This window comes from Panicum virgatum, chromosome 4K (genome assembly GCF_016808335.1).
Source record: "Panicum virgatum strain AP13 chromosome 4K, P.virgatum_v5, whole genome shotgun sequence".
Classification (NCBI taxonomy): domain Eukaryota; kingdom Viridiplantae; phylum Streptophyta; class Magnoliopsida; order Poales; family Poaceae; genus Panicum; species Panicum virgatum.
Window position 1 is genome coordinate 42,001,959 of NC_053139.1, and position 26,349 is coordinate 42,028,307.

Sequence of the window (26,349 nt, forward strand, 5' to 3'; positions counted from 1 at the left end):
TGTTTCGATAGCTGCAAGAGTGCAATGGTAGGTGGAAACTGCGGTTGTGCCTTTTCTCCTCTATCGTCGTTGTGATTAGAGTTTGGTCGTGTTGATGTCTCAATCCAACCGGCCAGTGAGTATAGTTGAGCGGTAACCCGTGTTGACGTCCCAATCCAACCGGGCGAGTTTGTTGTTTTCTTTTCTTTTTGTTTCCTGCCTATGGCCTCCCAGGGCCGTAGTCTGGTATTTTTCTGCTATATCAATAGAAACACACTCGTCGAGTGCCGTTCGTTCAAAAAAAATTGTACAGATCTACGTGATCGAGTCGTGGACGGAGGGAGTTGGTCCGACTCGCATACCGAATGGACTAAAGCCCACCTGTCAATAACATAGGCGGACCAAACCAACATACCAAACCAAAAATTTGGGTGGAAACCTTACTCGCCTATGTTATTGACGGGTGGGCCCACGGTCCATCAATCGGAATCCTAATCGGAATCCAAATAAATCAATTGAAATCCTAATAGGAACCCGAACAAATCAATATGAATCCCAATACAATCAAAAACCGGACAATTAATACCTCACGCGGTCACGGTACATGTTGTACATGGAGTTTCCACCGAAAAAATTATTGAGCGCATATATTTATGGATAAAATTTATATTATCCCTAGCAACGCACGGGCAAAATGCTAGTATATTTCTAAAGCAAGCAATGATTCCACGATCCTTTAATCAGAATCCAGATAAATCAATCAGAATCCAAACAAGTCATTCTGAATCGCAATCGGAACATAGACAATAAACACCTCGCGCGGTCACGGTACAATTTGTTCATCATAGAGTGAAAGAATATAAAATTGGTAGTCTCATGTAGATATGGATAAAAAATTATATTAACCGCAGCAACGCACGGACTCTATACTATGCTAGGGATAGATTAAGATATGGTGGGAATTGGCATGATTTGACAAAAGAAAAAGAAAAAATCACACCCTGCTCGAACATAAACGTATCGTTGGAGGCCAGCCGCAGCACTAGCGCGGCCCGGACGGGCTTCACAGGCCGAAAATAACTATGCATAAAGCATCTGGTTCTGGTTCTGGGACCTACAGATTTTCTGCGAGCACACCTTTCTTGCTTGTGGTTTTTACAATGTCGGTGTCATGTCCAATGTTTTATCAATATTTTGTTTAAAGCGACCTGAAACCTATTTGAAACTGGTTTGAATTTCATCCTACGTAAATGATATGTCGTTCTTTTATGGGCAATGTAAGCCCTGCTCCAGCTGTGTCCACTGTCCAGAACCGCTCACGTTCAAGTTCAGCTGAGAACGGTTAGGTTCCGTTATTTTAAACAGGTTTTCATGATAAACCATTGCGTGGAGAATCTGCTGTCTTTGCAAGCTAAGTATTTCATAATCCTACGCTTATTAGAAATGTAGGACTCAAGCCGCTTAGAAACAGGACGCAAGTTTCTGTGCTAGATAACTTCTATGGTAAGCAAAATGTTTCATGTTAGATTTTCATTTTTTTTTCACCTATCAGCCGCTTATAAGCGGAACAGCCAAGGCGTACCTTGATGCTACGGCGCGCTTACCATCACCATGACGCAGCGTTAACGGGACGACAATATATTATTTTTTTTCACAACTCGCTACTTCATCCATACCTCTGTTTGTTGTGCTGTCGCTGGTGCTGATTTGTTGTGAGAGAAAAGTACTACTGGCTGGCGACTGCTGGCTGGTGCTGGTTTGGTGTGAGTGTTGGCTGGTTGCTGCGAACAGAGTGCATGTCTACTCAGAATCGGGTATACAGGCATCCTGAATTCTTAAACAGTATGAGGATTACTCCAAAAACACAAATGAGAAACTGTCTTTTACAATACTTTGCGAAAAACGTCGTTATCCTTTGCTCTCCTCAAAAGTATTGCACTACACCCATGCTAGTCACTCGTTCTGCACTTCTCCGGGACTCGAGGTCTGCACAAAGAACAGGACGATTTATTAGTAAACTGATTAGTCACATGAGAACAGGAAGTTAATTATAAACCTTAGATACGCGAATTCCACATTGCTGCTATTTATATGGGTTGATGTGTTCTACAGTAGTGCCATCAGTAACAGAACATGTACCGTTTTTTATGACATTAGAGCATTATTTTCCTTCCGGGCAGCAATACAACGTGGGTTGAGCTTACATATCTTTCAATCATATTTTCCCAAGAAAATCAAAGTTCTAGCAGCATGCCTGCTCATAGAGCTTCTAGTCAAAACGGTTATAGGAAGGCAAATGCCTGTCCCCGGATGGTTATTTTAACTTCCACAATTCCTCAACCAGAATAGGTAAAATACGGTTTGATCAAAGAGAAGAATAAACAGGTAAGTTAGATGAAAATCAGTCAACCTTATATGCAACCATCCGGAAAACATCACAGAAAAAGAAATAATATACTAGCTGTGCAATTGGTCATCAGTTGTTTCTAGATCAGGTATGTTAAGAGATCCTTATTTGGAGGAACAAACAGTCATGATTCCAGATTTCGATGGACTATTGTTAGCATGCAACTCACAAACTTGAACTGCCAAGTTTGAAATATAGAAAGTTGCAAAAATGACATAGTTCAGAAGAAAAAAATAAATCATGCAGGCATGATACAACTACAATTATATTGGGCATAGTAGTGGCTGGTTGGACAATTGGACAAGAGCTGGACGATTATGACTATAGGCATTGAACAATAGCAAGTAATGGCAGTGAGTGACTCTCAGCAGAAATTCAGGATAACAAAGAGACTTCACTTGTTGAGTTGTTGTACACTTCAAACACCACTGAAGAACTACAAATTGACAACAACTTAGGAAGGATGACATGCTAAACATCAACACAAGTTCAGAACCTGTGGGAATCAACAGCGCATCTAATATTTTTACTGTAGTAAATTTAACAGACGAACTTCTGCTAGACTACCGATGATGCACGAGGTAAAATCTAGTGACCAGTTAGGCAGTTACCACCTAATGAATCATACACCACAAAAACAGAATTCACAATCGAAGTGGACAATCATACTCGGATCGGCCGAGATCTACCAGCCCCACTGCAGCGCAGCCTCCACACCACCCAATTCCACACAATCGCATGCAGTGTCACACAGAGAGTAGCGCGCACCGCAGATCAGCGAAGCACGATACCAAAAACAACCGGATCTAACGGAGGGGGGGCGAGGAAGGGAGCCAGAGGCGCGCACCTAGCTGGAACCGACGATGATGTTGTTGATGGGGATGAAGATGAGCTTGACGAAGAAGCCGACGAAGCCCATGACGACGAACCCGATCGCCGTCCGCGCCGCCACCTTGGTGAACTCTGCACACCGAGATCGCACAAACAACACCGTCAGATCTGGCAGAGGCGGAACCAAAACAGCACGGATCCGAACGGGGCGGCGGGTGGAGGGAGCCTGGCACGCACCCTTGCGGTCGGGCTTGTGGCAGCGCTTGACGAGGCGGACGCTGTCCTTGGCGAAGTCGCGGAGGGGATCCACCACCGAGTCGATCGCGTCCATGGCGGCCGGGCGAGATCTCGGGGCGAGCACGCGGGGGAAGCGAGGGGTGTGGAAGGAAGCCGCCGCGAGCTTTGGGAAGTTTGTTTTGCCTTTCCTGACGGGTGGTCCCTTTATAAGCTAGTACGCATTTTGCTAGTTTGTTTGCTTGTTCAATTTGCTTGTCCGGATCAGGCCTGCTAATGGGTTGGGTTGAAACGGGTTTTATGGTGTGGGTTTTGAAATGGAGTGTGTTTGGATAATTTAAAATGGATTGTATTAGTTAATGGGGTGGGTCGGGGCGGGTTCTATATAAATGCGGGTTATGGCGGGTTGGGGTGGGTTGAAATGGATACTTTTTACAAAATAGTATAACTATATATAAATGTGGGTCCCACGTGAGAGCTGGACTCTGAAATTAAAACCACGTGTTTATATCAGAAAATTTTATCGAAATTGACTGAATTTTGTTGGAGATGACTCAGTACGACTGGCAGCTATTTTGTGCAAAGCAGTGTGGCTAGAACTACCTGTGGGCCCCCACATGAAGAGCCGGACCCTGGAATTAAAACCTCGCGTTCACACTATAAAATTTTATCGAAATTGACTGAAATTTGTTGGAGATGACTCAGTACGATTGGCAGCTACTCTGTGCAAAGCAGCGTGGCTAGAACTACACGTGGGCTCCACATCAAGAGCCGGACCCTAGAAATAAAACCTCGCGTTCACACTATAAAATTTTATCGAAATTGACTGAAATTTGTTGGAGATGACTCAGTACGACTGTCAACTACTCTGTGCAAAATACAGAAGCTAGCGCACATGGGCCGTGATCCACTTTTGTTTGGAGTTATCAAGCAGTCATTATTCTTGCAACAACAAAAAAAGAAGATAACTTTGATGTACTTGCAAAATAAAATGTTTGGTATGCTTGTGTGGAACCCCAGAAGTAAGAAAAAGGAAATTACATTGTTTGAGCTTAGGCAATTATAAATCATTTTTCATGCAAATATACCTGAAAACTGACCACTTGATTATTGCATACAGAAAAATGAATTTGTTGCTTACCACAACGGCTTGCTTGTTATTCTACGAGACTAAAACCTACAAATCACACTCTAGCATAGACAGACTGTGATCCACTTTTGTTGAAGCTATATATAAACATACTTGAATGTAGTGTGCATGTGGGGGTATTGCTTCTATTTCCATGTATCTAGTGTGTGAAAACACCCCCCTTGTGGCGGGATACAGTCAAGTTTGGGAATCACCAAATTCGGAAGATGCTGCCCATTCCCCCAAAATCCTACGCTTCCAGACCACTAACCCACGTATTATTGTGGGTGTGAGAGAAAAAAATAGCAGCACCCCTAATTCTCTGCTTTGAGCCACACATCCCCCGAATCCTAAACAAATTCTAGGTGCTGCTGTTGGTAATGCTGAAAAATCACCCCCTCTGATTATGAACCTACACTTCCGCTGCATCAAACCCTAGAATATAAACTGCACAAATCAAAATCATATGTGGGGGGGGGGTGCGAGCTAAAACAATCATCACTCCAAACGCAATGCAGAGCCTGAACCCAAAAAAATGCAGGGGCTCCGTGGGCAGAGGGTTGGGGAATGGAGAGAGGGGGGAGACTCACTTAGCCTGCCGTCTGAGATTTCCACTCGCCGCACGCACGTATGCTCCAGCACAGGGGAATGCCTCTGATCGCTCGCCGCTAAAATCCACAAAACCATAGCACATCAGACAAAAGCGCGGCGGATAGGGGGAGCATCGATTAGGACAAACAGGGGGAGCCGTGGGGCTTCAATGCGTGCGCGGGGGGGGGACAAGAGGGGGAATGCACACCTTGACCTGATCCAGTGATTCCGCGCACGAGCGACCCCCCTCCTCTCACTGGTCGGCGCAAAAATGAGACCAAAAACCCCATCAGAGAAGCATCAGAAAAGGGGCGAATGCGCGTGTGTGTTGGGGATGAATCGCTCACCTCGCCGAGGGTACTGCACCGCGGATTCAGCTGGGCGCCATGGCGACGGGGAGCGAGGAATTGGGAGGAGGAATCACCGGGCGATTGCGAGAGAGGAACGAACCCTAGAGAGAGAGGGGTTGAAGGAAATGAACAGGCACGCGTCCTGATGTTTTGAATAAATTTCTTCACGCCCTCCTCCCTTCTGGAATATGGGACCATCCCAGTCAGGTGCCGCTCGTGCGTCCGGGGCCCTCTGTGTCGTTGGATTGAACGTGGACGCTGGATGAAAGCGGCCGTGCGGTCGGACAATCGTACGGCCAGCTGTATTGGAGTCATTACCATAAACAAAACGGTGGGGCTGCCGCGGGGGAATACGACCCCATAAAAAACGGAATACATGAATACAAGGAGAGAGGGTGCTGGCACATATCGCGAGACGGCGAAACCTGCGGCTGGGATATGCTCAGCTCAGCATGTACAAGAAGAAGAAGAAGATGTCTGACCTAATCTTCCCGCTCAGTTCAAGTCCTCAAGAACCATACAATGAATGCCCAGTACTACTCTGCATTATATTTTGTGTGTAGTGAGCAGGGTTTTATTTCCCAACCGGTTTCCGGTAACCGCCGGGCTCCGGTTCCGGTTTACCGGACCGGTTTGACCGGTTACCGGTGGAAACCGGTTGAATTCAAATCCAAATTCAAATAAATTCAAATTTTCCCGTGCAACCGGTTCCGACCGGTTTACCGGCCGGTTTGACCGGTTTGAAATTCAAAAGCTCCCGTGCAACCGGTTTACCGGCCGGTTTTACCGGTTTACCGACCGGTTTGACCGGTTTACCGGCCGGTTTGACCGGTTTGATCGGTGGGCCTTCATGGGCCGGTCCATTTTTTTTCTTTTTCTTTTTTGATTTAACTTTAAATTCCCACAAACTATACTAAATGAATGAATTTTTGAGAAAATTTGACACCATTAGATTCATCACACCTTGAAGTATTTTTAGGAATTTTTTGGGAATTTTTCATTTTTTGAATTCAAATTTAAAATTTGAATTTTGGCCGATTGGGTACCGGCCGGAACCGGAACCGGACCGGACCGGTTTGACCGGTAACCGGTCAAACCGGACCGGTTCCCACCGGTTTGGTTAACCTTGGTAGTGAGACGGATCGATTTGTCCAGATGTCCCGGTAGGAGTGCAAAGAGGTGACCCCCTTAGATACACCTCCAACTCCCCTTAGATACACCTCCAACTCTTTTTAGTTCAAAATTTATTTTACACTATTTCGAACTAAAAAGGGTTGGAGGTGCACCTAAAGATCATCAAGTTGCACCTCTATGTCCCGGTCATTGCCCCTCTCACAAGCATGGTACAGTTATTAACATATATAAGTGATGACACAGTAAATCATTTAGTATATATAATGGTATTAATTCATGATCACACAACAATGCAAGTAAGTAGGTTACAAGCTCCCATTATTTACCACCACCCAAGAATACATATAAGTGGCAGCTTATTCAACTCATACGGAGTAGCGGTATGTAGGACGAGTTAAAAATAAATAGCCAAGCAACAAGCACACACACACTGCACGCGACACTCACGCTCATGCAGTGCATCCCGGGCATGGTGGTGTTCTGCATACGCGCGCGCGCGCTCAAGCGAAGCCCTGGCCGGCGGGCTTGCACACGATGGGGCCGGTGGACGATTCGAGGAGGGTGGATTTGGTGGCGAGGTAGCAGGTGCACTTGTGGATGATGCTGTGCACGACGACGAGGCCCTTCGAGGTGGCGACGACGCTGGGCGGGGTCGGAGGGGGAATGCGGATCGGGCCGAGGACGCTGCTGAGTTTTCTGGTGGTTATTGTACGTGCACCGGAAGATAGAGTAAGAGCGACGCAGTGCTTTAAATACTCAGGAACAGCTGCCTTGTACTCGGACAAGTTGCTAAAGCCGGCCGGGCATAGAGACACGGATGGCGGCGCCGGTGCGGGTGTAGGCGCCGGCGTCGGAGACGACGGTGTTGGAGCCGGAGCCGCCTGGGCCTTGGTAGAAGTAGCCGCGAGCGCGAGAGCCACCATGGCGAGGCACAGGAGCGCAGGGGGAGCAGCAGCCATGGTCTTCATCACCAAGGCCATTGCCAGCTGATCAGTATGGGATGATGTTCTCAACCGGAGTAGTGTTACTGTGGAGGTGCCTGCCCCTGCCTGCTCCAATGGCAGCCACCATGCAAGTATTTATAGCCAAGCTGGGCCTTCGGGGCAAGCAAGTTGAGGCCGCAGTTGCTTGCTGGATTGGCCTGTGGTGCACACGTGCAGTGCAGGCAGAGTCAGCCAGGGTAGGATAGTACTAGCAGATTTTTTCCGAGGGCGTTTTGATTTTTTCATTCCATCTCGTGCTGCAAAATAAAATTCATCAGAGTACTTGCGTTGTCATTTGTGGAGAGAGATGACGACGATGATTGCCATTTGTGGACCTCTGACGAGGGACTTGCAACTTGAAATAATGGGATCACGTACGCGTAAGAATAACGCACGCCTAACTTGCGTGCGTGCTCGTTAGTAAGTTTGATGGGCACGTACGCGCCGAACAGTGGGCGACGTTCCGAGACTCCAAGGTCCGTCTCTAACATAGCCTTGTGTAGGAATGGCTACAGTAGTTTTGCTTGCTGGCTGTGAGGCAGCGGCGGCGAGCGAACGTAGTCTAATGTATCACCCACCCACCAACCAGCATGAACCGTGTTATATATGGAAAAGCGGAAGACTAGAGGGAGAAACAATAATTATATAGATATACTAGGCAACTATGCCCATGTGTTGCTAGACAATAAAATGGTATAAATATTGGATACGTATTGTGCTCGTGTGTTAATTTGTAGAGATCTGACTCGCCCCCGCGTCGCCCCGCGTGGGTGATTCGAGCGGCCGCGGATCCCCGTCGCCTCCCACCCCCGACGACCCCTCTCGCCGCGCCGCTGCCCGAGCGTGCGGCCGGAAGCCCGTGCGGCTCGTGATGAGGGCGGTGGCGGGCCCATCCCCGTCCTCCAGCGGATCTGGGCAGACGCGGCCGCTTCAGCCACCTGAGGGAGGCTCGCCGGCCTCGGCGGCGCCCGGCGCCGATGGAGCCCGTGGGGTCACGGATCCGGCCCCACATCTGCCGGATCCGGTGATTGCGCGGCCTAGGGCGGCACCGGCGGCGAGCTGTACGCGCAGGCACTGGAGGTGGTGGTGGCCCAGCGACCGTGGGCGCGTTTGAGCATGTGGGCGGCTCTGGAGCTGGGAGATAGTGCAGCAACGGCCCGTTGCGGTGCGGCTGCGGGCTGCGAGCTGGCTGTGCGGCGCGGTTGCGACCCGTCGCAGCGTCTGCAAGGCGACGGCGTGAGGGACGGCCGCGTGAAGATCGGCGGTGGCGTGGTTATGTGGCCGGGGTGGCTTGCGCGTGGCCTCGCCGGCGGCGCCATGGAGGTGTGAGACACGGCCCTGCGACCACGGCGGTTGCTGACGTGGCTCGGCGGTGTCTGCGACACGGCTCGGCATCAACGGCGGTTCCGCGGCTGGCTTGGCCCAGTTTCGCAGGGGCGCCATGCTAGTGCGGCCCGGTGGTGACGTGTAACATCCCAAAATTCGCTAAGTTGATTCGTACGCTATTTAGTTTCAAAATTGAGTTTTCGTCGTTGAGCTCAAGTTTTTCCTAAAGCCTAACCCTAATATTTCGGGAACTTTTCCCTGTTCCGCCCGATCTCCCGATCCCTGTTAGACCCGACCCCGACAACCAAATCCGCCGCCCTATTCTTCCTTGACCCGCGCGTCGCACTCACGTGTGCCCGGCGCCGCGCGTGGCCGACCGAGCGCCGTGTTTTCGGCGCGAATCTCTCTCCCTCTCTCTTCTTTCCCCTCTCTCCCCTTCTTTTCTTTTTCTTTTCTTCTTTTCCTTCTTTTTCCCTCTCCTCTCTCCTTCCCCGCGCGCTCGGCCCCCCCTTCTGCTCTGCCCCGCTCCCGAGCACACCCCCGAGCGCCGCTCGCCACGCGCACACCGGCCCGGATCCCCGACCTCGCTCTCCCGCGCGCGTCCAAGCCACGCTGCCCGGCCCCGCCTTCCCTGCTCTGCTCCGCGTGCCACCACGGCCGCTCCCTGCTTCCGCACGCGCGTGCCCGCCTTGCTTCCTGCTCCCGCGCACGCACACACGCGCAGCGCCCGCTGCTCACGCCGCGGTGCCCGCGCACACGCCACTGCTCCCTGCCCCACCGCGTGCACACGAACGCGCACCTCGCCGTGCCCGCGTGCGCACCGCGACGCCAACCGCCCGCGCAGCCGTGCCACGCCGCTCGCCCGCGACCCGCGCGCACGCGCCGACGCCCTGGGCGCACAGCACCGGTGACCTCGGCATAGCGCCGCCTGCGACGGTCGCCGCCTGCCCGAGGCGTCGCGTCACCTCGCCGTCCGCACCGTCATTGACGCCCGCACAGCGCCGCCTGCGCCGGTCGCCGCCCGCTCGAAGCATCACGTCACCAGTAGTTGCCTCGCCACCGCCCAGCTGCCGCCGTCCCCGCTACGCGCCACCACGGCCCACTGCTCGCCTCGACGCTCGGGCGGCACAGCGCCGAGCCCCCCCTACCGCCATTAAAGCCAGTCGCAGAGCCCACCAGGCCGTCACCGCCGCACTCCCACCTCCACCGCATTGACCGCCTATAAAAAGGGGACAAGGGGCACCCCCGAGCTCCACGACCCCCACTCCGAGCTACACAGCCCCGTGCCTCTTCTCTCCGAGCTCCCTAGCGCCGCCACCGGAGCTGCCTAACGCCGCCACCGCCTGCTCCCGCTGCCCCGCCTCCTCGCCGCGCCTCAGGCCAAGGTGAGAGGGGGAATCGAACCCCTGCACCCCGCTGCCCCTTTTCCCCTCCTCTCCGGCCGCCGCCGTGACCCCGAGCCGTCGGCCCAACGCCGCCACCGCCCCGCTACCGCACGCCACCGCGGCCAGGCCGACCCGGGCCACCTCCGCTCGAGCTGCGGCCGGGGATCGACCCCGCAGGCCTCCCCTCTCCTTTTCCCCTTACCCCGGAGCCGCCCCGAGCCCCTGGCCGCCGGAATCGGCACCGCCGGCGAGCCGCCTCCCCCTCCCCTGTTTCCCAGCGCGAGGGGAGGAAGAGGACAGGGCATTATGCCCAAAACCCCCTAGCCTTCCCTGTTTTGTAAAAGAAACCCCCACCCTTTTAACCTTTTCCCTAAGAAGCCCTTCCTGTTTCCTTATTTTGCAAACAAGCCCTCCAACTTATAAACCCAATAATAAATAAACCCCTACACTTTTTCTAATAGGCCCAAGTATTTTTAGAATTTTTAACCAAGCCCTTGCCCCCCAAGAATATTTACAAAGAAGCCCCTGGACCCCGGTTTATCCCTAATCACTCCTTTAACCTATCATTTCATGCGCCAAACGACTTCGGATCTACCTAAAACTTTACCACACCTCCCATGACATAATGTGGTCCATGCCATTAGAAAACCGCCCGAAAATATTACTCCGAACTCCATAACTTAATTATTCCTGATTCGAGCTCAACGATAAATCTTTTATTGTCTGTTTCTTGATTGTGTGCTTGTTTGTATGCGTCGTAGACCATGGTGTGAACGAAGGAAAGCCCATGGACGAACAGTACTGCGAACCCGCGAACGAGGACCAGTTCTGCGACCCCGAGCCCGAAGGACAGTGCTTCGACCAGGACCTCCCCGAAGGCTTCGAAGACGGCAAGTTCAATCCCGCCCTTTGATGCATGTTTCAGTCCTAGTTTTTATAAACATAACCTGTTGGCCTGCTTTATAAAATTGTATATGTTTTGCCTGCATGAAAACACGGTTGGATAGCCACCCCTTGATTTGTTATAACCATTCCTTGACCACCTAGATTAATGTCTGATTTTGCTTGGATGTTAATCGCTATTAGAACGCTTAGGACTATACACATAATGCTATTTGTTTTATAAAAGAAAATGTGTGAGTATGTGGGAAGGGATAAAAGCGGTGTTTTTTTTTGAAAAGTGAGTTTTAGACGGGATGGATGGCATTTCTGCGGGATTTGCCATTTGGTGTGCTCGTGCCTGTGTGGCAGGGCAAGGAAGGGAGATATCCATCTTGTCACAACTAAGGACCGAGTTGGTGTGTCATCTCACCTAACTCCACTATCGTGATAGCCATCAGGAGGGCTTAGCATAAACCCCACTAGTTGATGTGATAGCCATCAGGAGGGCTGAGAGCAACGGGTGCCCAAGGAAAAGGGATAGGCTCAGTGTGACTTATACCCCGGTTATACCTCAGAGTTAGGTCGATGACCCCTTGGTAAATCCCGTGATGACAAATCAGGTCTAGCTAAGGTGGGTAATGGCTATGTCGGGATCTACACCGACACTACGGTGCTCGTGTTGTGGTACCCGCTTGTGGGTAAAGTTGCACACCTCTGCAGAGTTAAAAGCTATTCGAATAGCCGTGCCCACGGTATTGGGCGAGTTACGGTGTGGTCACATAACTAGTGTTTCTTTGGGGATGGGTTAGCGTGAGTTGTTTTGGAATTGTGTCCGGCAGTTGTGCCGTGTGCTACGACGGACAGGGAGTCCGGTAGCAGTTTAAAACTTGAACTCCGTGTTACTCAATTCAAAAACTGGTTTCTGATGTTTTCGGCTAAACGAACCCCTGCATAAAATTTAGCTTTCCGCAAAATAAACCGTAACCTTATCCTTGTTTTACCTGAACATGCTATTCTGATATAACCCCCTCCGTGGGTGTGGTTGGACTTGCTGGGTACGTTTGTACTCACCCCATTCTTACTTTTTACAGAAGAAAACCCAGACTTCGTACCAGACGACGCCGAGTAGGGTTATCGTTCTACACCCAACCTTGCCTGTGGAACCGGCCCTGTTCGAGAAGATTTCGCTGACGCAGTACTCTGAGCCCGAGCTAGATCCCATGTGGGTCGCGCTCTGGTGTTATATCGTAGCTTGGTTACTTGTTATTATCATTTGTATCGAGTGTCCTCCTCGGAGGTTTGTACGGTAATGAACCATCTGATGTAATAAATGTGGCATCAGCCTCCTGGGACTGATGTTTGTATCACATTTAAGTTCTCTTTTATGAGGGGACACTTCATGACGCGGCTGTGGCTCCGGCGCGTTGCCGGGTTGCGTGGACGGCGAAGGGAGATGGAGCTTCGGCAGCGGGCTTTGTGGAGCTGTGACAGTGGCGTCCCTCGGTTGGGGCGGCCGCAGTGATGGTGCCGTCTTGAGGCGACGAACGCGTGCAGTGGGGTGCCGGCAATCCGGGCGAAAGCTCTCGCCAGATTCATTCTGGTGAAATGGTGGCGGCGCCTCCGGGCGTCGCTCTCCCTGTTGAGGGTGTCATTTTGGAGTTGCAACCCTCCTGCACGAGATCTCTGGGTGAAAACCCGGTCCAGCTCCTGGACGAGCGACGGCGGCGTCTGTGGGCGTCGTGACCTCCTTGGAGGCGTCGTCTCTAGAGACACCGTTCGGCGACTTGGCCGGCCTGCTGCTTGGGATTTTCCTCGGCCGGTGGTGACAAATCTGTCGGAGGGCGTGCGGAGAAGGGGGTTGCCTACCTCACGCCAAGACGCCTGCTCTTCTGTTGGTGGCCGGGGGTCATCACTCGGCTATTGTTCGCCTACGTGCAGCGTTCCGCGGCGCTTGGAGCTGTGTGGCAGTCTCCAGTGCGGTGCGGGACAGTGTTTGAAGGACGGCGCTAGCGGCAATGACAATCAGTGATGATTTGGCCTGCAGCGGATCGCGGCGGGGTGTTCAGCACGGCTGAACCATTCCGGTGCGGTACAACGTCGGAAGACGGCGCGGGCGACATCTTCGGTCTACTGGCTCGAGGGCAACGTCTACGTGCGAGGGGGAAAGCAACGTGATGATTTTGAACCACGGAGGTGGTCTGGCGGCTTGGTTCAGTTCCCGGGGGACAGGGCACCTCTTCTTACTGTCTCGACGGCAATCCCTGAAACGAGTACGGAGCGTGGTGCCGTGTGGCGGGTTGGTGGTCCCCGCACACGGGAGAGGCATGCTGAGTGGCGGGTTGGAGGTCCCGCGCACGCGAGAGTGGCGTCCAATGGCGGAAGTGGCGAGGCCCCCGCGCGTTGGGTTGCTCCAGACTTGGTGTTTTTCATGCCGTTGGGCGGTCGGTTTGGGTGCAGTACTGCAGTGGCCTCCTGGTGTGGTAGTGTCTGCCCCTTCTGCTCCTCTATCAACACTAGAACACTTCAGTTGTTTCGATAGCTGCAAGAGTGCAATGGTAGGTGGAAACTGCGGTTGTGCCTTTTCTCCTCTATCGTCGTTGTGATTAGAGTTTGGTCGTGTTGATGTCTCAATCCAACCGGCCAGTGAGTATAGTTGAGCGGTAACCCGTGTTGACGTCCCAATCCAACCGGGCGAGTTTGTTGTTTTCTTTTCTTTTTGTTTCCTGCCTATGGCCTCCCAGGGCCGTAGTCTGGTATTTTTCTGCTATATCAATAGAAACACACTCGTCGAGTGCCGTTCGTTCAAAAAAAATTGTACAGATCTACGTGATCGAGTCGTGGACGGAGGGAGTTGGTCCGACTCGCATACCGAATGGACTAAAGCCCACCTGTCAATAACATAGGCGGACCAAACCAACATACCAAACCAAAAATTTGGGTGGAAACCTTACTCGCCTATGTTATTGACGGGTGGGCCCACGGTCCATCAATCGGAATCCTAATCGGAATCCAAATAAATCAATTGAAATCCTAATAGGAACCCGAACAAATCAATATGAATCCCAATACAATCGAAAACCGGACAATTAATACCTCACGCGGTCACGGTACATGTTGTACATGGAGTTTCCACCGAAAAAATTATTGAGCGCATATATTTATGGATAAAATTTATATTATCCCTAGCAACGCACGGGCAAAATGCTAGTATATTTCTAAAGCAAGCAATGATTCCACGATCCTTTAATCAGAATCCAGATAAATCAATCAGAATCCAAACAAGTCATTCTGAATCGCAATCGGAACATAGACAATAAACACCTCGCGCGGTCACGGTACAATTTGTTCATCATAGAGTGAAAGAATATAAAATTGGTAGTCTCATGTAGATATGGATAAAAAATTATATTAACCGCAGCAACGCACGGACTCTATACTATGCTAGGGATAGATTAAGATATGGTGGGAATTGGCATGATTTGACAAAAGAAAAAGAAAAAATCACACCCTGCTCGAACATAAACGTATCGTTGGAGGCCAGCCGCAGCACTAGCGCGGCCCGGACGGGCTTCACAGGCCGAAAATAACTATGCATAAAGCATCTGGTTCTGGTTCTGGGACCTACAGATTTTCTGCGAGCACACCTTTCTTGCTTGTGGTTTTTACAATGTCGGTGTCATGTCCAATGTTTTATCAATATTTTGTTTAAAGCGACCTGAAACCTATTTGAAACTGGTTTGAATTTCATCCTACGTAAATGATATGTCGTTCTTTTATGGGCAATGTAAGCCCTGCTCCAGCTGTGTCCACTGTCCAGAACCGCTCACGTTCAAGTTCAGCTGAGAACGGTTAGGTTCCGTTATTTTAAACAGGTTTTCATGATAAACCATTGCGTGGAGAATCTGCTGTCTTTGCAAGCTAAGTATTTCATAATCCTACGCTTATTAGAAATGTAGGACTCAAGCCGCTTAGAAACAGGACGCAAGTTTCTGTGCTAGATAACTTCTATGGTAAGCAAAATGTTTCATGTTAGATTTTCATTTTTTTTTTCACCTATCAGCCGCTTATAAGCGGAACAGCCAAGGCGTACCTTGATGCTACGGCGCGCTTACCATCACCATGACGCAGCGTTAACGGGACGACAATATATTATTTTTTTTCACAACTCGCTACTTCATCCATACCTCTGTTTGTTGTGCTGTCGCTGGTGCTGATTTGTTGTGAGAGAAAAGTACTACTGGCTGGCGACTGCTGGCTGGTGCTGGTTTGGTGTGAGTGTTGGCTGGTTGCTGCGAACAGAGTGCATGTCTACTCAGAATCGGGTATACAGGCATCCTGAATTCTTAAACAGTATGAGGATTACTCCAAAAACACAAATGAGAAACTGTCTTTTACAATACTTTGCGAAAAACGTCGTTATCCTTTGCTCTCCTCAAAAGTATTGCACTACACCCATGCTAGTCACTCGTTCTGCACTTCTCCGGGACTCGAGGTCTGCACAAAGAACAGGACGATTTATTAGTAAACTGATTAGTCACATGAGAACAGGAAGTTAATTATAAACCTTAGATACGCGAATTCCACATTGCTGCTATTTATATGGGTTGATGTGTTCTACAGTAGTGCCATCAGTAACAGAACATGTACCGTTTTTTATGACATTAGAGCATTATTTTCCTTCCGGGCAGCAATACAACGTGGGTTGAGCTTACATATCTTTCAATCATATTTTCCCAAGAAAATCAAAGTTCTAGCAGCATGCCTGCTCATAGAGCTTCTAGTCAAAACGGTTATAGGAAGGCAAATGCCTGTCCCCGGATGGTTATTTTAACTTCCACAATTCCTCAACCAGAATAGGTAAAATACGGTTTGATCAAAGAGAAGAATAAACAGGTAAGTTAGATGAAAATCAGTCAACCTTATATGCAACCATCCGGAAAACATCACAGAAAAAGAAATAATATACTAGCTGTGCAATTGGTCATCAGTTGTTTCTAGATCAGGTATGTTAAGAGATCCTTATTTGGAGGAACAAACAGTCATGATTCCAGATTTCGATGGACTATTGTTAGCATGCAACTCACAAACTTGAACTGCCAAGTTTGAAATATAGAAAGTTGCAAAAATGACATAGTTCAGAAGAAAAAAATAAATCATGCAGGCATGATACAACTACAATTATATTGGGCATAGTAGTGGCTGGTTGGACAATTGGACAAGAGCTGGACGATTATGACTATAGGCATTGAACAATAGCAAGTAATGGCAGTGAGTGACTCTCAGCAGAAATTCAGGATAACAAAGAGACTTCACTTGTTGAGTTGTTGTACACTTCAAACACCACTGAAGAACTACAAATTGACAACAACTTAGGAAGGATGACATGCTAAACATCAACACAAGTTCAGAACCTGTGGGAATCAACAGCGCATCTAATATTTTTACTGTAGTAAATTTAACAGACGAACTTCTGCTAGACTACCGATGATGCACGAGGTAAAATCTAGTGACCAGTTAGGCAGTTACCACCTAATGAATCATACACCACAAAAACAGAATTCACAATCGAAGTGGACAATCATACTCGGATCGGCCGAGATCTACCAGCCCCACTGCAGCGCAGCCTCCACACCACCCAATTCCACACAATCGCATGCAGTGTCACACAGAGAGTAGCGCGCACCGCAGATCAGCGAAGCACGATACCAAAAACAACCGGATCTAACGGAGGGGGGGCGAGGAAGGGAGCCAGAGGCGCGCACCTAGCTGGAACCGACGATGATGTTGTTGATGGGGATGAAGATGAGCTTGACGAAGAAGCCGACGAAGCCCATGACGACGAACCCGATCGCCGTCCGCGCCGCCACCTTGGTGAACTCTGCACACCGAGATCGCACAAACAACACCGTCAGATCTGGCAGAGGCGGAACCAAAACAGCACGGATCCGAACGGGGCGGCGGGTGGAGGGAGCCTGGCACGCACCCTTGCGGTCGGGCTTGTGGCAGCGCTTGACGAGGCGGACGCTGTCCTTGGCGAAGTCGCGGAGGGGATCCACCACCGAGTCGATCGCGTCCATGGCGGCCGGGCGAGATCTCGGGGCGAGCACGCGGGGGAAGCGAGGGGTGTGGAAGGAAGCCGCCGCGAGCTTTGGGAAGTTTGTTTTGCCTTTCCTGACGGGTGGTCCCTTTATAAGCTAGTACGCATTTTGCTAGTTTGTTTGCTTGTTCAATTTGCTTGTCCGGATCAGGCCTGCTAATGGGTTGGGTTGAAACGGGTTTTATGGTGTGGGTTTTGAAATGGAGTGTGTTTGGATAATTTAAAATGGATTGTATTAGTTAATGGGGTGGGTCGGGGCGGGTTCTATATAAATGCGGGTTATGGCGGGTTGGGGTGGGTTGAAATGGATACTTTTTACAAAATAGTATAACTATATATAAATGTGGGTCCCACGTGAGAGCTGGACTCTGAAATTAAAACCACGTGTTTATATCAGAAAATTTTATCGAAATTGACTGAATTTTGTTGGAGATGACTCAGTACGACTGGCAGCTATTTTGTGCAAAGCAGTGTGGCTAGAACTACCTGTGGGCCCCCACATGAAGAGCCGGACCCTGGAATTAAAACCTCGCGTTCACACTATAAAATTTTATCGAAATTGACTGAAATTTGTTGGAGATGACTCAGTACGATTGGCAGCTACTCTGTGCAAAGCAGCGTGGCTAGAACTACACGTGGGCTCCACATCAAGAGCCGGACCCTAGAAATAAAACCTCGCGTTCACACTATAAAATTTTATCGAAATTGACTGAAATTTGTTGGAGATGACTCAGTACGACTGTCAACTACTCTGTGCAAAGCAGCGTGGCTAGAACTACACGTGGGCTCCACATCAAGAGCCGGACTCTAGAATTAAAATCTCGCGTTCACACTATAAAATTTTATCGAAATTGACTGAAATTTGTTGGAGATGACTCAGTACGACTGGCAGCTACTCTGTGCAAAATAGCGTAGCTAGAACTATACGTGGGCTCCACATTAAGAGCCGGACCCTGGAATTAAAACCTCGCGTTCACACTATAAAATTTTATCGAAATTGACTGAAATTTTTAGAGATGAGTCAATATGACTGACAGATACTCTGTGCAAAGTAGTGTGGCTAGACATATATGTGGTCCCCACATTAAGTGTAGAACCACTAAATTCCTCTGCATAGTAGAACCCATGGATTTTTATGGGTTACCCGCTTATAATGGGGCGGGTTGGTTAGAGTTGAGAAATTAACTAATTGGGTTGGGTGGGGTTGGATATCTAAATATGTTAATTTTGGGTGGGGTTGGATATGGTGCGGGTTCCAACCCATTAGCAGGGCTAGTCCGGATTGCCTTTTTGATCGCCTCTGGTGCTGGATGTAGCTATCCGCATTATTATTATTATCGAATTATTATTATTATTATTATTATTATTATTACATCATAAAAGACACGGTAATTTTCAGCATTTTCTTCCAGCGAATTGGTCAACATTTATACTCGGGCCATAATTCTAGGCCATATTTTGGAGCGAAAATGAATCTTTAAAAGCAGTAGTAGATCTTACAGCTTTTAATTTCTTTTTAAAACATTGCATCAAATTCTTCGATTGCTACTGAATCCACAACATGTTGACCTACTATAAAAGTTCTGTACACTACTACTATATAAGTCAAAACATGTACTATTTTCAAATCTCCTAATCAATGTTGAAAGTAAGAAAGAGAGTATCATTCTGTAAGCGAAAAATGCGGCCTGAAGCTTGTATCCCCGGTAGAAATGCCCTGAATTGATCAGCAGGCACAAGACCGCAGGGACTAGAGGCAGTTGCAACTTCAAGCAATGCAACGAGTTACTACATACGCAAACAATATAAATACATAAATAAACTAAGAAGAAAAAGAAGCCAATATGCACCCAGAGTCCCAGACCAATGCGACGAAATCATTGAGGTTTTGGAGATTTCAAGCAATTTGAAGTGTGCACAAGAATTTCGTACGGAGTTTCATCCATCATTGCACAGTAAAGATCAACAAAATATGTAGGGCAAGGAAAAGGAATACAAAGTAAAGGTGAAAGCCGTGAGGATTTCCTCTTTATCACTCTACAATTGATTCGGCTTTCATGACACGGTGTCAGCAGTTCCAGTTTATTTAAGCTATGGACCAAGTAAAGCGCCTATGCTCAGATATGTACCTAAATGCTAATGCCAACAAAATAGCATGGCATCAGGAGAGCATCTGGGCTTCTGCAAATTGTGTGGAAGCCCAGAGACACCCCTCCAACCCTCTGACAAGTGGGAGCCACGTGGAGAGTTGAGGCAAAATTACTATCAAGCAGGCAATGCTTGCTCCAACGGCAGTTTCTAACAATAAATCAACCAGTAATTACTTCCTCTAGCTCACAGTAGCTCAGTTTATATGTACCTTCGCCCGACATGAGCACACCGATTTTTACTGGCATGCTCCAATCACTACCATTCTCACCCCCTATGAAATGCTACCACACTTTTTATTGGGCATCAATACCATTCTGCTCAAAAAATTTCGACGTTACTCGTCGTCGCAATCCATCATGTTCAGATCCTGTGCTATTCTTGGAGACCAACATGGAAGGTGCACCATCCCTTTGGCAACCTACACCATTCACACCATTACTGCCATTTTCTTGCCGACAACTGGTATTATTGCTGGCCAAAATTGCATGGCTATTTTCATCGAGGTGGTTGGGAGCTGCTCTTAGTTGGAATGAAGAGCCATTTATTGTGCAATCTGAACACCTTTCTTCCACATGCTCAGGCACTACTGTGGCACCATTAGATTTTTGCTCCATACGAATGTCAGATCTTGTGCCTAGGACTGCAGATTCCCTGGAGTCATTACTTGGCTTATTGTTGCCATTCCCAAGGGATGATGATGTGCCATTACCAAACGACAAGCGATCAGCTGCTTTGACTGAATTGCCTCTAGAAGGAGGCCTTCCGAGGAAGCCCCGAGATAAGAATGACATGTCCCCTTGGCAAGCTTTCAATGGTTTCCCACTGCTTGTACTACTGCAGTTTTTGCTGCTGCCTGATGATGGTTCACTGTAAGGTCTTGGCTCAAAACCATGAGAAACTAAAGGCACATCTAGCTTGTCTGCATGCAAAGAATGTTTGCTAGATTGCGTAACACCATTGAACGTATAGTAATTGCCATTCCTGGATGTTGCAAACATATCTCCATTGCAGTTTTCACTTCCTGACGATGGGCTGTTGCCACAGGAATTGGCAAGAACTTGTTCTGAGCTGCTGATATATTCATTGCAGTGGCCATTTAACTTTCGAGAGGAACCAGCATTATTGCCACCAATGCGATCCTCTTCTGCAAAGGAAGACCTCTTTCTTGAGGGCTTATTGAGGAAACCAGGAGAAAATGTTGATCTTGGTTTTCCTGCCATCTCATTCGCTAAGATTGGGACGGATGTTTTATTATCCGTCCTTCCAATCGAACCATCTAAAGCAGGTGGTCGCTCATCACATCGCTCAACTTCTGTGCCAGCTTCAGTATCAACATCCATATAGTCAACTGAATTACATGAGGCAGGCTCCTCACGTTCCTCTGCAAAGGAATGATCTGAAGATGCTTCACTCATGGAATTGCCAGAGCTCATGGTAGCAGGACCACCTTCTACCTGAGGGCAAAGTGGCACAGATCTCAAGGAAGTAGAGGCTTCTAATGTAGAACATGGAGCTCTAGTATCTTCAAGAACATGCGATACTGGTGAACCTAGCAAATCTACTTCATCACTAATGAGTTTGTCAGCCTCAATGCTTGTATGTATATCCAAGTCTGACTCCTGGTCCTTGATATCCATTTTATGCAAAGATTCATTATTGGATTCAGAAACCTGTTGTAACAGATCTGAAGACTCCAAAGGTGATTCACAGATTAAGGTTGCATCCTCCAGTTCCAGTATCATATGGTTTTGTCCATTTAAAGGCAGCACTTTGCACTGTTGCGGCTGTTTAACGGGTTCCTCAACTGTAGCAAGTGGCCTGGGCCGAGCCGTTCTCCTGCAGAGTCAAATGGAAAAGGTGATTAAGTCCAGAACAGCACATACAGCTCAATCTGACAATGACTAGAATTTATAAGAAAGTGGATTTAATGGAGATTGGAGAGAACGTCTAAGAATCAGAAAGAGGACAATAATGTTCAAAAAGGGCAAAGTAATATATCGATAATTATGATTTTCTTTGGAATTTAAAAGAGCAGCAAGAAAGTACAAATGATCCACTCAAGCTGTCATTAGGCAGCAGCATGCAAGTAGAATGATCGCACCAGATAATGTACAAAAATGAGACCAATGTCAACAGTCAGGCATCAAAATCATAAGTGTAACAGCAATTACCTGCTATATAAAAGCATATAAGCACCTTGAGCATGTACCTCCTCCTCATCAACAATCATAACCTGCAAACAGAATCAAACAAACTGATAAATTGGCAATTATGACATATTTATTTGTGTTGTAACAACATTAAGGTGAAAGTATACCTTGCAGTCATCGATTTTATACCAATTTCCTCGAGAACCTTTGATGTAGCATATGTAATGGCCAAAAAATGACGCATTCAGCATATCCAGATGAACAACGACAGCATAGAGATCATACAGGTCACTTCCATCAGTGCTACTCATGTATGGTGTCAGATCTAAGTTCATAGGAAATGTAACTCTCTTGTTCAGTTTCCCAAATCTACCACTCTGTAATAGCCACATGAAATCTGGTTATACAAAGTTGTTATTATACAATCAAACAATGTCATTAGTATACTTTGAAAAAAAAACTGACCTGAAACCTTTTGAGAGTGATAGTGAGTATATTTGGAGCTTGATGAACTGAAAGATGCTTCCGTGCTTTCACATAGTCATTGCATCTGCATATTAGAATATTTAGTGCTCTGATTTGACGGTATTCTACAAAATCAAAACTTCATAAGAAAAAACTCTAGTGGGAGACCCCTCCCGGTGCACGCACGCCTTTGTGTCTTGATTGAGGCTCTATCAACCAAGCCAATGCTCAGTTCTCAAAACCTTACTAGCAGATGAATATTATAATGTAAAAGAAAATATGAAATATGCATCACCGGGTACAATATAATGTCAGGAGATATCTCATATGAGTACCTAAACTATCTTAAATACAAGTGGCCAGAAGATGCAAATTACAGTGTAAAATGTGTTTGGACTTTAACTAATTCCAGAACGTTATTACATCTCATGTACTTCTGCATTAAACTAACAATACACAGAAATTACAAAAACTATATGAATAGCTACCAGCTCACCAGGACATTACATCACAAGAATATAAGGCATTTCAAGTACTAATGTCTATGCAGTATTGTTTAGACTTTTAGCATCCATGTACATGCATAAGGGAGCATTCACTCAAACTAAATTGGTCTACAGGTGGACAGTAACAAAAATTTGTAAGAAGTGTATGTGTCAAGAACTCAAGATACTTGAAATAAGCACTTGCACAAAACCCAACTTACCCATCACACTTATACTTATTATCCCCATCGAGCCACTCGACAGCAGTAAACTGATCCAAGCATTTTTCCAAGGATTCAGCATCACCTTGAATTTCAACTGTCAAGTCCATCATATTATCATAACGGTTTGAGACCATTCCACATGCTGTACACTGAACCTGCACACATACTTCAAGTTAAGCACTATACAGTACATTTGATAAATTGTAACATATGCATAATGGAGTACATCTGAGTTAGTGCAGAGAAAAATGATCAAAATCAAAGTGGAAACACAAGAAACCTGTGACTGCAGACGCCCACCAAATATGTGCTGAATTATGGTGGTCTCTTGCATGTTAAGATCCACAGCCTTCTCACCTCCATATTCATCAAGGCAAGCAGATTGCATCTTATCGATTGCAAACCTACAAAATAACACAGAATACTGAATTAAAGACGATCAAACAGAGAGTCATCCATGTAACCAAGCTAACAAAATGTAAATTACCTCATGAATTCATGAGCATCCTCTTGCCTACCATAGCCCAGATTGCCACCAATATTTGGCAGATGAGAAAGAATATTCACAGGGGAAAATGGGTATATACTTTCACTAGCTCTTTGAACATGGCATTGCAGCTCACACAAGAAACACCAATCTTCATGTCTTGTAGAACCTGAAACATATAGATTTGAACAATTTTAAGCAAAGAACTAGGTGTCTATTACTCATTACAGACAATCACGTACATTCCCTGCTATGGTCCTTTCCTAAAAGATAGGCCACAAGTGGTCTCGTGCATGAGAGACATTGTAAAACCACGTTAGCAAAGCAACTGCACACATGAAAGAGGATCAATGAGGTGCACTTAAGAAGCATGTGTGAAGCAAACAAATGGGAGCAGAATAAAGTATAACTCCTCCATACCTGTTGCCACAATTCAAAAGCCCACAAGGTATAAAATCAAAGTCCTTCTGGTTGTACAGATTTAGAAATTCATCATAAGAAAAGAGAACCTGACCCTGCAAATGGGCCACACATGAAAAATTTTGCTGATGCATACATATTTCTAGGTCAAAGAGTATATCCAATTACCTTTTTTAGTTTTTTACGGGTGGGCACCAATGAGATGCGACCGAAACCTGATGATTTCTTGCTGTTGGCCTCAAATCCAAAGGATAATTTGTCAGCATTCATCGGTTTGCACTTAGATTTGTGATCATCTTGCCAATGTTTTGTCTGACATTCTTGAGAACTAAACAAGAGCATAAACTATAATATTAATGCTTGAGAACAATAACAGCAGTGTGGCAACTGACAAAATAACAGCATAGGGTTCAGTGACTCTGCATGATGAGTTCACTGGAAGCATACACATCAAAAACAATAAATAGACTCCAAGCACAATAATTATAACAATTTTTACAATGACAGTATGACACTAAAAAGAATATGAACACTCTTGAAAAAAAGAAACACTATCAACATTACAACGGAGGGCACAGATTCATCCCACAACATAGTAGGTCAGCAACTTCATTTGGACTTGCCAAACAGGACAAAATCACCCATGTGAAATCCATTTTTGTTTCAATCGATCAACCAAATTAACTCTTAGAAAATGAAAATGAAATTTCCATTGCTGTGTGGACTGTGGACTGTGGACATTATTATTCATCAACATTTAAATAGGAGATAAGAGCAGCATTTGATACAGGCTCTCATTAGTCGTAATAGTAACAATACTTGCAAAAAAAATTGTAAACTCACAAAGAAAATAGATGAATAAAGGCTTGAGGAGATAAATTTTGCCTCTGCTCAACAAAATACAACAATCAGAAAAATGTTAAGAACAGGGGAATTCCATGACATCATCAGCTCGGCACTGTTTCAATTCTCTGTTGCTTTCACCAGATAGGCCTCAAGAGGGGGAAAAAACTACACTACACTACACTATGATGTAGTGAAGTTATAACAAGGGGAGTTACCGATTTCAAGCATGACCACCTCAAAAATCACAACATCAACGCCTTTATGCATCAGAGAAAACGAACCTATGATTTCCACTCTGGAACATTTATATACATCTCCAGCTGTGGAAATGGATTATAGACTCTACACATGGCCACTTATCCAACACACAAACAATCAGAGGATCTTCTTTCTGACACAAGAAACCTCAATCAAGACAGCAAACAAAACCAGAACTTTACCATGTTATACGAAATCACACAAACAGGCATGCAAGATCACTCTGCATCTCCCACGCATGCACCCTCACCAAAATAGCATACTGCAGAAACCCCACTCAAGAACCTCGAGCTCAGAGATCCCCAGCAATTGCATGTACTCAGATGCATGGGCAACGAAATCACTCACCCCGAAACGCCAATTTTGCAAGAAACTAAGCCAAAATTGTGAAAATTAGATTCTGGAACACCAGGCGAAGGCCAATACCAATATCCCGGTACGATTCCCCGCACCAACCACCAAATCACAAAGCAGAAGCGACAAATTCCGCTGGGAATTCGGCAAGAACGCAAGATCACGTGCAGCGCCATACCCATTACAAGGCAATACCAAGAAGGGACAGGGGAGGAGGAGACGCACCAGTACCGCACGCGCTTGCACCGGGAGCATTTCTTGGAGGTGACGACGCCGCACGCGGCGCATGGCCCGGACGCCTCCCCGCCGGCGGGCCCCCGCTCCAGCTGGCTCCCCTTGGGCGACATCGGGTAGGCGGGCGGGCTGTGGTGGTGGTGGTGATCGTCGTAGGAGGCGGCGAACCCCGCGGCGTCGACGACGAAGTAGCGCGAGGCGGCGCGGCGCACGGCGACGATGGCCGCGGAGAAGAGCACGAGCCCGACGACCGCCGCCTGAATCACCGCCGAGAAGTCCAGTCCCAGGCCCGCGCCGCCGCCGCCGCCGCCCCCCAGCATCTAATATAGCCGGCCCCTAGGGTTAGGGTTCCGCGTCCGGCACCGACCATCCGAATGCGGCCCGGCGTGAGCCGCCCGGACACGGAGGGCACGGCGCCGGCCGGGTCCGAGTCGAACTGGTCGCGCCGCACCGCCCCGCGCCGCGCGCCTTCAGCCGGAGCCGGAAGGGACACTCGCTGCCCTGCCGCGCTCTTCTCCGCCTGGGCTCCCCGCGCTACTGCCGCTGACGGGTGGGCCGGGGAAGCGGTGGGGCCGGGGTGGCAGTGGGGGACGGAACGAGTCAACGCCGCGGTCGCGGAAACGGTGGGGAGAAGCGAGGCGTCTTGCTCGTTCTACCAGTCTCCTCGGCCTACGCGTCCATGCAATGCAACCAAAGGAAAGGCAAAGGGAGTGGTGGTTCTGTGCTGTGAGAAGAGAACATCCCCTCCTCTCTGTTTCCCTTGCCTTTCTCTGTAAGAGAGAAGAGCCTTCCAGGCACGTCTGGAGAATATTTTCTTTCCTTTTCATGAAGGGAAATATTTCCTATAACACTCTTTCACTCTGTTCAGCTGGCTGTAACTGGTGGCTGGAGCTGATTTATTGTGAGAAAAAAATATTCTCACAGCTGGCTGTAACTGGTGGCTGGAG

At 47.8% G+C, this 26,349-nt stretch overlaps 3 protein-coding genes and 1 long non-coding RNA gene across 4 annotated transcripts; all 4 read right to left on the reverse strand.

Moving 5' to 3' along the window:
* Positions 1 to 1,757: 1,757 nt before the first annotated feature.
* LOC120704911 (protein transport protein Sec61 subunit gamma-like) lies at positions 1,758 to 3,694 on the reverse strand. The gene is made up of 3 exons (XM_039989451.1): positions 3,455 to 3,694; positions 3,234 to 3,349; positions 1,758 to 1,965 (listed from the first exon to the last, which is right to left on the reverse strand). The coding sequence occupies exons 1-2, from the start codon at positions 3,546 to 3,548 to the stop codon at positions 3,234 to 3,236; spliced, it is 210 nt and encodes a 69-aa protein (XP_039845385.1). The 5' UTR covers positions 3,549 to 3,694; the 3' UTR covers positions 1,758 to 1,965.
* Positions 3,695 to 4,208: 514 nt separating this feature from the next.
* Positions 4,209 to 5,831, reverse strand: LOC120704912. Its single transcript, XR_005687729.1, has 3 exons — positions 5,519 to 5,831; positions 5,380 to 5,427; positions 4,209 to 5,248 (listed from the first exon to the last, which is right to left on the reverse strand). It is a non-coding gene; the product is annotated as an uncharacterized LOC120704912 (long non-coding RNA).
* A 9,686-nt stretch (positions 5,832 to 15,517) lies between these two features.
* On the reverse strand, positions 15,518 to 17,454 carry LOC120704914 (protein transport protein Sec61 subunit gamma-like). Its single transcript, XM_039989452.1, has 3 exons — positions 17,215 to 17,454; positions 16,994 to 17,109; positions 15,518 to 15,725 (listed from the first exon to the last, which is right to left on the reverse strand). The coding sequence occupies exons 1-2, from the start codon at positions 17,306 to 17,308 to the stop codon at positions 16,994 to 16,996; spliced, it is 210 nt and encodes a 69-aa protein (XP_039845386.1). The 5' UTR covers positions 17,309 to 17,454; the 3' UTR covers positions 15,518 to 15,725.
* Positions 17,455 to 19,276: 1,822 nt separating this feature from the next.
* On the reverse strand, positions 19,277 to 26,141 carry LOC120704915 (ubiquitin carboxyl-terminal hydrolase 19-like). Its single transcript, XM_039989453.1, has 11 exons — positions 25,394 to 26,141; positions 23,879 to 24,038; positions 23,711 to 23,805; positions 23,533 to 23,618; positions 23,291 to 23,459; positions 23,084 to 23,207; positions 22,801 to 22,958; positions 22,095 to 22,179; positions 21,797 to 22,006; positions 21,651 to 21,712; positions 19,277 to 21,315 (listed from the first exon to the last, which is right to left on the reverse strand). The coding sequence occupies exons 1-11, from the start codon at positions 25,720 to 25,722 to the stop codon at positions 19,773 to 19,775; spliced, it is 3,021 nt and encodes a 1,006-aa protein (XP_039845387.1). The 5' UTR covers positions 25,723 to 26,141; the 3' UTR covers positions 19,277 to 19,772.
* Between the last annotated feature and the right edge of the window lie 208 nt (positions 26,142 to 26,349).